The 14,548-nt window shown below is 31.6% G+C and overlaps 1 protein-coding gene across 4 annotated transcripts in view; it reads right to left on the reverse strand.

The window, feature by feature from the left end:
* Positions 1 to 4,214: 4,214 nt before the first annotated feature.
* Positions 4,215 to 14,548, reverse strand: part of pi4kaa (phosphatidylinositol 4-kinase, catalytic, alpha a) — a 47,324-nt gene continuing 36,990 nt past the window's right edge. For all 4 annotated transcript variants that reach the window (XM_082157639.1, XM_082157637.1, XM_082157638.1 and 1 more), the window contains exons 45-55: positions 13,136 to 13,206; positions 12,954 to 13,026; positions 12,762 to 12,832; positions 12,573 to 12,682; positions 11,369 to 11,473; positions 11,152 to 11,277; positions 9,740 to 9,860; positions 7,917 to 8,076; positions 6,855 to 6,944; positions 6,681 to 6,764; positions 4,215 to 6,365 (exon numbers count right to left, since the gene is read on the reverse strand). In XM_082157639.1, the coding sequence (XP_082013765.1) occupies positions 6,314 to 6,365; positions 6,681 to 6,764; positions 6,855 to 6,944; positions 7,917 to 8,076; positions 9,740 to 9,860; positions 11,152 to 11,277; positions 11,369 to 11,473; positions 12,573 to 12,682; positions 12,762 to 12,832; positions 12,954 to 13,026; positions 13,136 to 13,206 (1,063 nt within the window). In that variant the 3' untranslated portion in view covers positions 4,215 to 6,313. The remainder of the gene's footprint in view (positions 6,366 to 6,680; positions 6,765 to 6,854; positions 6,945 to 7,916; positions 8,077 to 9,739; positions 9,861 to 11,151; positions 11,278 to 11,368; positions 11,474 to 12,572; positions 12,683 to 12,761; positions 12,833 to 12,953; positions 13,027 to 13,135; positions 13,207 to 14,548) is intronic.

Below are 14,548 nucleotides of genomic sequence, written 5' to 3' on the forward strand. Positions count from 1 at the left end.
CGATAATTTTTAAATTGTAATAATATTTCACAATATTACTGTTTTACTGTATTTTTGATCAAATAAATGCAGCCTTAAGGCTTGATGAACATAAGAGACTTCTTTCAAAAACATTAAAAATAGTAAATGTGTTTCCAAACTTTTGACCGGTACTGTACATATACTATATGTATACATGTACACATATATTATGAACTTTTATGTTAGATGCAATATATGTATATGTACAGTACAGGCCAAAAGTTTGGACACATTACTATTTTTTATGTTTTTGAAAGAAGTTTCTTCTGCTCATCAAGCCTGCATTTATTTGATCAAAAATACAGATTTTTTTTTAAATATTGTGATATATTATTACAATTTAAAATAATTGGTTTTCAGTTTATTATACTTTAAATTATCATTTATTTCTGTGATGCAAAGCTGAATTTTCAGGATCATTACTCCAGTCTTCAGTGTCACATGTGACATCCAGTCTATCACATGATCCTTTAGAAATCATTCTAATATTCTGATTTATTATGAGTGTTGGACACAGTTCTGCTGCCTAATATATTTGATGAATAAAAGGTTAAAAAGAACTGCATTTATTCAAAAGAAAAAAATATTTTCTAATAATATAAATCTTCTTTACTATCACTTTTTATCAATTTAACACATCCTTGCTGAATAAAAGTATTGATTTATTTCAAAAAAAGAAAGAAAAAAAAATGACTGACCCCAAATTACTGACCAGTCGTGTATATTGCTGTTACAAAAGATTTCTATTTTTAAAACATTTGCTTTTTTTTTTTTTTTTTACTTTTTATTCATCAAAGTATCCTAAAAAAGTATCACAGGTTATGAAAAAATATTAAGCTGCAGAACTGTTTCCAACTTTGATAATGAATCTTCATATTAGAATGATTTCTAAAGGATCATGTGACAGACTGGAGTAATGATCCTGAAAATTCAGCTTTGCATCTCAGAAATAAATGATAATTTAAAGTATAATAAATTGAAAACCAATTATTTTAAATTGTAATAATATATCACAATATTACATTTTTTTCTGTATTTTTGATCAAATAAATGCAGGCTTGATGAGCAGAAGAAACTTCTTTCAAAAACATTAATTATAGTAATGTTTCCAAACTTTTGGCCTGTACTGTATGTGTATATATGTGTGTGTATATATGTGTGTGTATATATGTGTGTGTATATATGTATGTTTATATATGTATGTGTATATATGTGTGTGTATATATGTATGTTTATATATGTATGTGTATATATGTGTGTGTATATATGTGTGTGTATATATGTGTGTGTATATATGTGTGTGTGTATATATGTGTGTGTATATATGTGTGTTTATATATGTGTGTTTATATATGTATGTGTATATATGTGTGTGTATATATGTATGTATATATATATGTATGTGTATATATGTGTGTATATATGTATGTATGTATATATATGTATGTGTATATATGTGTGTGTATATATGTGTGTGTATATATGTATGTGTATATATGTATGTGTATATATGTATGTGTATATATGTGTGTGTATATATGTGTGTGTATATATGTATGTGTATATATGTGTGTGTATATATGTATGTGTATATATGTGTGTGTATATATGTGTGTGTATATATGTATGTGTATATATGTGTGTGTATATATGTGTGTGTATATATGTATGTGTATATATGTATGTGTATATATGTATGTGTATATATGTGTGTGTATATATGTGTGTGTATATATGTGTGTGTATATATGTGTGTGTATATATGTGTGTGTATATATGTGTGTGTATATATGTGTGTGTATATATGTGTGTGTATATATGTGTGTGTATATATGTGTGTGTATATATGTATGTGTATATATGTGTGTGTATATATGTGTGTGTATATATGTGTGTGTATATATGTGTGTGTATATATGTGTGTGTATATATGTGTGTGTATATATGTGTGTGTATATATGTGTGTGTATATATGTGTGTGTATATATGTGTGTGTATATATGTGTGTGTATATATGTGTGTGTATATATGTGTGTGTATATATGTGTGTGTATATATGTATGTGTATATATGTGTGTGTATATATGTGTGTGTATATATGTATGTGTATATATGTGTGTGTATATATGTGTGTGTATATATGTGTGTGTATATATGTGTGTGTATATATGTATGTGTATATATGTGTGTGTATATATGTGTGTGTATATATGTATGTGTATATATGTATGTGTATATATGTATGTGTATATATGTGTGTGTATATATGTGTGTGTATATATGTATGTATGTATATATATGTATGTGTATATATGTGTGTGTATATATGTATGTATGTATATATATGTATGTGTATATATGTGTGTGTATATATGTGTGTGTATATATGTGTGTTTATATATGTATGTGTATATATGTATGTGTATATATGTGTGTGTATATATGTATGTGTATATATGTGTGTGTATATATGTGTGTGTATATATGTGTGTATATATGTGTGTGTATATATGTATGTTTATATATGTATGTGTATATATGTGTGTGTATATATGTATGTATATATATATGTATGTATGTGTATATATGTGTGTGTGTATATATGTGTGTGTATATATGTATGTATATATATGTATGTGTATATAAGTGTGTGTATATATGTATGTATATATATATGTGTGTGTATATATGTGTGTGTATATATGTATGTTTATATATGTATGTGTATATATGTGTGTGTATATATGCATGTTTATATATATGTATGTGTATATATGTGTGTGTATATATGTATGTATATATATATGTATGTGTATATATGTGTGTGTATATATGTATGTATATATATGTATGTGTATATATGTGTGTGTATATATGTGTGTGTATATATGTGTGTTTATATATGTATGTGTATATATGTGTGTGTATATATGTATGTGTATATATGTGTGTGTATATATGTATGTGTATATATGTGTGTGTATATATGTGTGTGTATATATGTATGTGTATATATGTGTGTGTATATATGTATGTGTATATATGTGTGTGTATATATGTGTGTGTATATATGTGTGTGTATATATGTGTGTGTATATATGTGTGTGTATATATGTGTGTGTATATATGTATGTGTATATATGTGTGTGTATATATGTGTGTGTATATATGTGTGTGTATATATGTGTGTGTATATATGTGTGTGTATATATGTGTGTGTATATATGTGTGTGTATATATGTGTGTGTATATATGTATGTTTATATATGTATGTGTATATATGTGTGTGTATATATGTGTGTGTATATATGTATGTATATATATGTATGTGTATATAAGTGTGTGTATATATGTATGTATATATATATGTGTGTGTATATATGTGTGTGTATATATGTGTGTGTGTATATATGTATGTTTATATATGTATGTGTATATATGTGTGTGTATATATGCATGTTTATATATGTGTGTGTATATATGTGTGTGTATATATGTATGTTTATATATGTATGTGTATATATGTGTGTATATATGTATGTTTATATATGTATGTGTATATATGTGTGTGTATATATGTATGTATATATATATGTATGTGTATATATGTGTGTGTATATATGTATGTATATATATATGTATGTGTATATATGTGTGTGTATATATGTATGTATATATATATGTGTGTGTATGTATGTGTGTGTATGTATGTGTATATATGTTTGTGTATATATGTATGTGTGTATATATATATATGTGTGTATATATATGTGTGTATGTGTATATATATATATATATTTATGTAGAAGTTTATGCCAATAAAACTGAACATTATTTATGTCTTTATCATATTGCTAATCTGCTTTGCATTACAGTTTTACTAGTAAGGACTGTTCTTATACATTATGCAAAGACTCTTGTGGCTTATGGCTTTATTTCACAGTGTTCAAACATGACTCGTCCAGTTGGATTTTCGAAGGGTTTAATGAGGAGTTTGTAAGTGTTGCGTGTGTGAGCTTCATAAAAGTGACCGTCACTCTTAGCAGGATTAGCTCAGCAGTTCTGCGCTCGGCTACAGCAAGCAATTCAATATTAATGACTAAAGCGTCCTCGAGGTGTAACACACACACACACACAGAAGAGACGGATCAGGTTCGAGTGTCTATGATGAATAATGGAACGCAATCAAGGAGAACATTTTTGTCCAAGTGTTTATATTTTAATAGGTCATTTCAGGTCCATTTCTCTTCACAAATACATTTGATTGATTACACCGACAGCAATGAAATGTTAAAAGTGCAAACGTGGACAAACGGCGTATATCAGTAGCGACGGCTCTCCGTGAGGTTAAGAAACGTTCCCAGCATGTTGTGACGCTTCTCTCAAACGTGAATATTTCATGACTGAACTGTAAATGCATGAACACAGGACACAATTCAACAAGCAACATGATTGTCAATGGTGATGCAAACCAATTAAAACACTAAATAAACAGATGAAACTTTAACATACACAGAAATAAAGTCTTTCCTGGCATATTTCTTATTGTCACAAATATCAGACGCACATATATATATATATATATACACACACATACAGATGAACTTGAGTATAGCTTCTAGAATCTATAGTTGCTAAACAGCTAAAATAAGCTCTTATCTTTGAGTAACGGTAAACGAAAAGTATTCAGAGGACTAAAGCTTTCGTCTCTAGTGTGTAGAGATTATTTTATATCTATTCACCGACAGCGAGTAGAAAACTACGACAGCATATGAGGAATCGCAACTATACAGCAAATCTTTCATCGACGAAATGAACAGAACACTCGCAGTTCCCTATTTAAACCACTATGAAATTAGATCTTTTTTTTTTTTTTGTTAAGAAAAGTACATGCCAAATGACACACATAATGATCACCAGATATTCTGTAAGGTCAGTAAACTACATTTTCTTTTTGGGTTGAAGATCCCTGTTAGGAGTAAACGCACAAACAACATCTCTGAGTGAATCCCACGAAAACCGTATTGATATTTCGCATAAAGAAAGGCCTATTTTCAGGAGCATTAAGATATTTTGCATATTTTTTTTTATTATTATTTGTATTAATTGCATTATTATTCTTATTCTCTGTAATGCATTCAGACAGTGTATTAGTTTTTTTTTTTTCATTTTTTCTCATTCTCTCAATCCAGATTCTCAGTAAAATACAGTAAATATTTTTGGTATTATAGTGAAAAAAAAAAAAAAAACTGTAAATTTTTCTTTATTTAAATTAACACAAATTAAAGGCAGTGCAACAAATACCACCATAACATAAATATTAATAAGTGACATTTTGCATTATATTGATAAAAAAATTGTGGTTAAAAATGTGCTATGCACAGTCACAATGCAATACAAAAAACTTAACAGTCCCAAAAAATAGACAATTTTCTAGAAAATCTCTAATTTCTATAACTTTCCGACTTCTTCCCGACAGGTTTCGTGAGATTCACCCATTCATCACTGCAAAGAAATTATTTTCTTGCTCAGTATTTCTGTCTTGTTTTCCAGCACAAATATGTAAACATTCTTAAATCAAGAAGCAAAATGACTCAAGATATTAAGTCTTGTTTTATGAAAATAAGTTTTTGCTCAAAACAAGAAACAATATCTCCCAATGGGGTCAGCAAGAAAGTTATTTTTCTGACCCCACTGGCAGATTTTGTGTCTTGTTTTAAGCATAGACTAAATGAATGTTCATAAAACGAGTCTCGAGTCATTTGGCTTGAAGAATGTTTAGATATTATTTTCTGGGAAAACAAGACAAAATCACAAACACACAAATCGCCGAACACAACGTACAGACAAAACACAACGCACAAACACTGATGTATTGCATAACACAGGTCGTTTGCTGACGGCACACACAATCTACAGTGCAATTCGTGCCATAGTCTTAGAAATGGCTTCCTGGGTGACGCAACTGAACCCAGTAAAGATTCAAGTAGAGTTAAAGGATGTATTCATACGCATGGAATGTCAGAAACCATCATGGCCGATGCCTTAAAGGGACATAAGAGGACACACATGCAGCTTTTGGAGTACAGCGGATCACTAGAGAGGCCCTGAGGACGCCGGACAGGAAGTGACACACCTGGACGCTGCCATCTGAGCCAATCAGAGTGGGTGAATTATTCAGATCTATAAAGTGCTCATCATAAAGGATTGTAATAGACTGATAATGACTACTGATCTCAATCTGAGGCCGGTGAAGAGAAGTCGGGTGGAAGGCGGATGTGCGAGTCCGGTCTCAGTACGGGATCTGGTTCTGGTAGTATTGCAGCATGTCATAGGTTTTGCTCCTGTATCGGAGAAACACAGAATTTCGATATAAAACGTTTCATTGCGTTATTATCACAAATAAAACAATCGACTTCAAGCACAACTATATTAATTTTTCAAAAATATTTTAATAAAAGGTGAAGATGTCAATTTTGGCCACTACTGTAACTTGAACTAACAATGAACATTTGTTTTTTTTCATTGAACTAATGTTAACAAAGATGTATTGCTCAATGTTAGGTAAAATGCAATAACCAATGTTAAATAAAAGTGTTACTAAATTCACAATTAAACTCTTTCTTTGAATATCACGTGACAAAAGTGATGTTTGTTACCTGCTACTGAGGAAGCAGCGCTCGATGACTTTAATCATGAAGGCCGCAGCTTCCTTCTCGCTCATGTTGGGGTTGAACCTTTGCCTGCAGAACACAACGAACAACGATCAGTGTTTCAGAGGAATAAATGACAGATTCGAGCGTTAAATTATGATTTAATATTCAGGAACGTACTTCAGGAGTTTGATAGTCTGTCCTCTGAAGCAGGGCAACCCCGTGTCCAGCATCAACGTCACCAATGACACGACAGCATCCATATACGGCCTGAGATAAACCATTAAAACAAGTCACCTTTATTTCTATAGCGCTTTATACCATATAGATTGTTTCAAGGCAGTTTTAATTCATTGATAAAGCAGTTCTACAGAAGACGATAGTGTCGTTATTCAGTACAAGCTCAATGTTGATTCAGTTCAGTTCAATAACAGAGTTCATCAATTATGAAACAAATTGTCTTCAGTTATGAAGCAGCTCTACACAAGATAATAGTGTCATTATTCAGCTCAATTTAGGTCAGGTTTTGTTCTCATCTAAAAGTGTCAGTGCAGTCAAATTGATAATATTACTGAATATCAAAAAGAGTATTTTATAAAAAGGATTTCAAAAACAGGCATGAAATGTAAAATCGAATAATTATAAACCAGCTAATGATAGAAAACAAACCCTATGCAATTTTAAAGTTGACCTATTATGCCCTTTTTCAAGGTCTGTTTAGTTCCTGTCTCTATGAAGCCCCTCCTTCTGAAAAGCACACTGTGCTCTGATTGGTCGGCTGGAGCAGTGTGTTGTGATTGGTGAAGTGTGGCGAGTGTGTTTGGTAAATGTCCCGCCCCTTATCATAACCGCCAGTTTAACACACTACTAACTAACTCAACCAGGCCCCGCCCCTTTATTCTGCATATGAATTATTTAAATGAGGAATATTGTGACGTGTTCGTTCCCGGAAGAAACTCAAGACTACAATGGAGGCGTTTCAGGGAGTTCAGAAACACTGACACTGATATAGAGAAGAACTCCCACTGGAGGGACATTGTGCTTTAGAGCTTTTTAATGCTCAACCAGCAACATTACACACTTAAAGAAAGATGAACATAGAAAAAAGCAGAATAGGACCCCTTTAAAATATTCGGTTGGTTTGCAGCCCAAATCCTTCCCAGACACACTCAAGTGTCAACACGTCTGACCTAATCTATCATCTCTGAGGATTCTGAAATATTGAACAGCGGCCCGTCTCACCTTACGGCCAGGTATCCGCGCACACACATCTCCATGAACCATTTGAAGGGTGTGGCCTCCATCTTGCCGCCCATGATCATCACCATCTCGTCGGTCAGCTTGATGTCCGGCTCCCAGCCCAGATTCCCACCCGGAGAACTCTCAAACATGAAGCCGAAGTCTACAAATATAAAACACAAACTCAGTCATTTCATCTTGTTTAAAAAAAAAAAAAATTATAAATCAAACATTAAATAATTGTACTTATTTTTGTATATTATATGGAATGATTAAAATTATCTGAAATAAAAAATGGAATAATTATTGAGCTTATATAATGAAAATGATGTACTATAGATATAATATTTAAAAAATAGTAATATGTAGTAGTTACCAGGGATTTTATCAAACTGTTAAAAACATTTTTATTAATTGCTAAAATAAAACAAAATAAATATTAGAACTTAGAAAGGTTGCCATGGCAGTAAGTTGAAGCTCTAAATGGCAAACTGGAAATAAATTAAAGCAAAACCTGAACTAAAAAAATAAAAAATTATACCTAATATATATAAATAGAAAGGTTTTGTAACATACACAACCATTTAAAAGATTTTTTTTTTTTTTTTGAAAGAAATTAATACTTTTATTCAGCAAGAATGCATTAAATTGATCAAAAGTGACAGTAAAGACATTTATAATGTTACAAAAGATTCTATTTCAAATAAATGCTGTTCTTTTGAACTTTCTATTCATCAAAGAATCCTGAAAAAAAAATGTTTTCAACACTGATAATAATCAGAAATGTTTCTTGAGCAGCAAATCATCATATTAGAGTGATTTCTGAAGGATCATGTGACACTGAAGACTGGAGTAATGATGCTGAAAAATCAGCTTTGATCACAGGAATAAATTACAGTTTACTGTATATTCACATAGAAAAGAGTTATTTTAAATTGTACAAATATTTCACACTATTACTGTTTTTACTGTATTTTGATCAAATCAATGGAGTCTTGGTGAGCAGAAAGAGACTCTTTCAAAAACATAAATAAATCATACTGATCTAAACCTTTTGAATGGCATTATAACTCCAATTCAAAATATTAATACTTTTATAGACTATAATAGAAAATAAAAAATACTTAACTAACACTGGTAGGCTAGTTAGCCAATCATAAGAGGTCATATACATCTTAACGGAGTGAGTGTCTGTTGTTGGCAGAGGTTATTTACACTAAATCCGCCCACCACTGTCTATTGAGCCTGACAAAACTACAAAACAAATCCCACTTGTAACAAGAATAAGGCAGGCGGCATTAGCTTTTGACCCGAGTTTAAATCCGCCTTTTACCAAACTTGCTCTTCTCCCTTTTCCCCATCGCATATCAGCTGGGAGAGGAGTTTATTTTAAATAAAAATTAAGAAAATATCGGAAAAGTGGAAGTAAAGTGCCTAATGGGTATTTAACAGAGGGAATAACGTGTTCATCAGGTAGTGTTAGGGCTAGGTGTAAGAGAGGGCTTAAGGGACAGGGACACGTAATGTCTCAATAAGGCGGAATCCATTTATGATTTTAATAACTATAATCACATGCACTGAATAATTTGTTATTATTGCATACTGTTTTATAATGTACAACAAAACACTGAGGTGCAAATAGTATCTGCCACTACTTGCACGACGTATAAACAGCATCTAACAGTAGCAAAAACAGCAACAGAAAGCGGGAGGACAAGGAGGAGGAGTCAAATGATGGTGCAAGAAACAATAACTAACATTATATGTGGAATTTGGGGGAAAAATAAAATGCTACAAAATTGCTAGTGTGGTTTAACCCGACTGACCGATGTGGATAAGATGGCCTTTGCTGTCCAGCATGATGTTGCCGTTGTGTCTGTCTTTGATTTGTAACAGGAAGAGCAGCAGACTGTACGCGGCCATACTGCGGATGAAGTTATATCGAGCCTTTAAAAGAGGGAAGCAACAAAAAATGCATTAAAAATGAGCCATCAGATGCATAAGCAACTTAATAAAAACACATTAGCTTGAGAAAAACCCGAAGCAAAGTATGTTTATCATTTTCTATTCTCTCAAGTGTGGGATTTTCATTCACATCAGATGTTCATGTTGTTCACACACTTTTGATAAACACACAAAAAGTCATTGCAGTTGTAATATTTCTTGGTTTAAATTGATTTGAGGTCTATATGATGGTGCAGATTCATAGTTGTGCACTTGTGTGTGTGTATATATATATACACAGTACAGGCCAAAAGTTTGGAAACATTACTATTTTTAATGTTTTTGAAAGAAGTTTCTTCTGCTCATCAAGCCTGCATTTATTTGATCAAAAATACAGAAAAAAAATGTAATATTATGTTAATTGGTTTTCAATTTATTATACTTTAAATTATCATTTATTTCTGTGATGCAAAGCTGAATTTTCAGGATCATTACTCCAGTCTATCACATGATCCTTTAGAAATCATTCTAATATGATGATTCATTATCAAAGTTGGAAACAGTTCTGCTGCTTAATATTTTTGCTTAAAACCTGTGATACTTTTTTAGGATACTTTGATGAATAAAAAGAAAAAGAAAAATGAAAAAAAAAAAGAAGCAAATTTTTTAAAAATAGAAATCTTTTGTAACAACAATATACACTACTGGTCAGTAATTTGGGGTCAGTAATTATTATATATATATTTTTTAAATAAATCAATACTTTTATTCAGCAAGGATGTGTTAAATTGATAAAAAGTGATAGTAAAGAAGATTTATATTATTAGAAAATATTTTTTTATTTTGAATAAATGCAGTTCTTTTTAACCTTTTATTCATCAAATATATTAGGCAGCAGAACTGTGTCCAACACTCATAATAAATCAGAATATTAGAATGATTTCTAAAGGATCATGTGATAGACTGAATGTCACCTGTGACACTGAAGACTGGAGTAATGATCCTGAAAATTCAGCTGTGCATCACAGAAATAAATGATAATTTAAAGTATAATAAATTGAAAACCAATTATTTTAAATTGTAATAATATATCACAATATTACATTTTTTTTCTGTATTTTTTATCAAATAAATACAGGCTTGATGAGCAGAAGAAACTTCTTTCAAAAACATTAAAAATAGTAATGTTTCCAAACTTTTGGCCTGTACTGTATATATCTATCTATCTGGAAGGATGGTAATACAGACAAAATAAAATGAATCTATGACATTTCCTGAAGCAAATGGTTGTCACCTTCTGGTAGGCCAGCGTGGACTCGTCCCCGTACTGGTTTCTGAAGTAGTCGTACATGCCGAAGTCGGTCTGCCGGCCGAGCTGATCACGGGACTTGCAGTCGGGAATGCATTCGATCACGCCACACTGAAAAGAATCAAACAGGGAGTCCAGGTGAGCAGAACTTCAGCAGGATAGCAACATGAAGTCTCACAGGAAGGGGTCAGGGGTCACTCACTCCAGGAGCGGTGGCCACCACTCTGTACGGGAACACAAACAGGTCCAAACCCACGAGCTGAAAGATGTTCTTGAAGAGACCGATGATCTGAAGAGCGAGCATGTCCTGATACAAGAGAAACAAAATCAATCAATCAATTTATTGGAGAATAATTATTTGGGTGAATTTCATGAAACCCCATGAAGGTCACATTTCACCCCAACATGCATTGGATATGCTTTTAACTAACAGTGCATTCATAGTATACATTAATAATTACATCATGACAATTAAGCATTTTCTCTCAGATATTGTCAATTGTAATTTGTCCAAATGTTTTACTTTTACTTGTAATATATAGAAATATATACAACACTACCATTCGAAAGTTTGGGGTCGGAACGATTTTTTAAATGTTTTTGAAAGAAGTCTTTTATGCTCACCAAGGATGCATTTATTTAATAAATTTTTTTAATAAAAAATCTTAATATTGTGAAATATTATTAGAATTTCAAATAATTGATTTTCTATGTGAATAAATTGTAAAATATAATTTATTCCTGTGATCAAAGCTGAATTTTCAGCATCATTACTCCAGTCTTCAGTGTCACATGATCCTTCAGAAATCATTCTAATATGATGATTTTCTGCTCAAGAAACATTTATGATTATTATTATCAATGTTGAAAACAGTTGTGCAGCTTCATATTTTTGTGGAAATCATGATGCATTTCCTTTAAGGATTCTCTGATGTATAGAAAGGTCAAAAGAAAAGCATTGATTTGAAATAAAAAAAATGTGTAACATTATAAATGTTTTTAATGTCAATTTTAATCATTTTGTTGCATCCTTGCTGAATAAAAGTATTAATTGCATTTAAAAAATAAATAAATAAATTACTGACCCACACATTTTTAAACGGTAGTGTATATATATCTAAAATATTTATTATTATTTAATATTTTGTAAATAATATATTGACCTATTTTTCATATTTCCATTATTACAGTAATGAGAATTAGATTTTTTTTTGCAATACACTAATGAGATTTTTAGGGGAAAATGTAAAACATCAGCATAGTCCTACAATTTCTTATTTCTTTTATTTTTTTATTTTGGAGTAAAATATGATACAGACTTCAGAGGATTCGTGAGATTCACCCATTTACATTTAAATTTGTCCCAAAAAATAAACCGATGCATGTTTCCCATGATACTGACTGACCTGTCGGCAATCATCGCCCACTTTAAAGATGGCCGCCTGCCAGCAGACCTTTTGAGCCATCTCTGAACTCTCTTCACCTTCATCCGGAGAGTCTGACGGGCAGCGCAGACCTGCACACAGACAATGGGCCGCTCAGGAGGATAATGCAGAAACTGAATATACATTACCATCAATTCATGTGTAACTCACCCTCTTTTTCAAGCTCGCTAACTCCACACCTCTTAACTTTGAATTTCGCCAGATACGGGGCTTTGGCAGCACTGTAAAAACAAGCTAATGTTAACGACTTCATAAATCACATGTGCAATGTAAACACATGTTGCCAATACTGGAGATAGCATGTGAACAAAAGAACAAGTGTGTGTGTGTGAGCTGTGATACCTCTGCATAGGTGTTCCTGACTTGTAGTCGATATCGAGGACGATGGCTTCTGGATTGCTTGGCAAATAGCATCCTGATAACAGTGTTAGAAAAGTTATGAACAGATCAATGACAAATACCCAAGTTATATAAGAGCAATTACTCTTATCACAAGTAACTATTCAGATATATTGTAAAATGACCTGGCTGAACTTTGATTTCTGACAGCGCCTTCAGACACGCTCTCTTCCTCTCATCTCCTTTTGGAACCGGCCTGGAAAACAAGAACAGCATTCTTACACACAGTGCATTATTCTTATAGGCATATTTTGCATAAAGAAAATTATGCCTATTTTAAATTAAGGCCCATTCAAAACAAGTACAATAACGATAAAGATTATCGATAAAAATCAAACAATAATGATTTTTTCCAACTGGTGAATGATAAAAACATTGACAGCCAATCAGCAATTGGCAATTTACGTGATATTTCCCCAATTCCTATGATATTAACCTGTCTGCAATCATGATTTGCAACAGGCTTGGAAAATAAGAACAGTTTCCAAAAATAAATCGCTGCCTAGCTAGACAACATTTTTAGGCATTATAAGCATACTTCATATGTAAAAGCTCTTCCAAACAATAACAATGATTCGGTAGCACTTTATTTTACAGTTACATACTACGTACTTATTATAGTAATTGCAATAACTATGTAATAACTAGGCACTAGCCCTGAACCTACCCCTAAACCTAACCCATGTCGTTACTTTATATTACCCAGTACTTTCTTAGGTAAGAACACTGTAAGTACAGGTAATACAGGTTTACGTACTGTAAAATAAAATGCAACAAATTTTTTTTTATCATCTAAACCTCTTTGAGCTAATTGTAAAATTGTAGTGTATGCACTTTATTTTACAGTATGTGATCTTTCCATGTACTTACACAGAACTTGTCCACAAAAGTACTGGGTAATATAAGGTTAACTACATGAGTTAAAGTTAGGGGAAGGTACAGGGTTTGTACCTAGTTATTACACCCAGTTATTGTCATTACTACAATAAGTACATGCAAAACAGGTCTGTAAAATATAAGTGCTGCCAAAATAGTAAGTAAAACACTGACTTGAAGTACTCTCTTTGATTTTAAGTTAATATTTCAAGAATTTAACGACACATTTGCATTCTTATGCTTTTCTGTTGACATGCATACCATTTTTTTGTGCGTTTCATTCTAATTGTTTTTATTTTAGAAATTCAAATTTTTATTTGATATTTTTATGGTCCAATTAATTATTTGTTTTTCATCAACTCACAAATTGATTTTAATTTTAAGGCATTGCGGTGGATCTTTTATAGATGAGATTAATTATGTTACTAACCATGGAAATCTGACTTTAGATTTTAAACTTATGATAAACTTTTATCACACTTCCTTTTATTTAGGATGTAACCACCAGACGAACTTTCGATATGATGTAACCTTCTAACAAACTTTTGACTCAATGTAACCGTGGTCAAATGAAACTTTGAAAATGGACTCAATGTTCTGTTTATTTTGACTGTATTGTGAAATGATTGACTGAAATATTAACCCCTTACAATGTTTTTGAT

This window comes from Leuciscus leuciscus, assembly GCF_965113295.1.
Source record: "Leuciscus leuciscus genome assembly, chromosome: 24".
Classification (NCBI taxonomy): domain Eukaryota; kingdom Metazoa; phylum Chordata; class Actinopteri; order Cypriniformes; family Leuciscidae; genus Leuciscus; species Leuciscus leuciscus.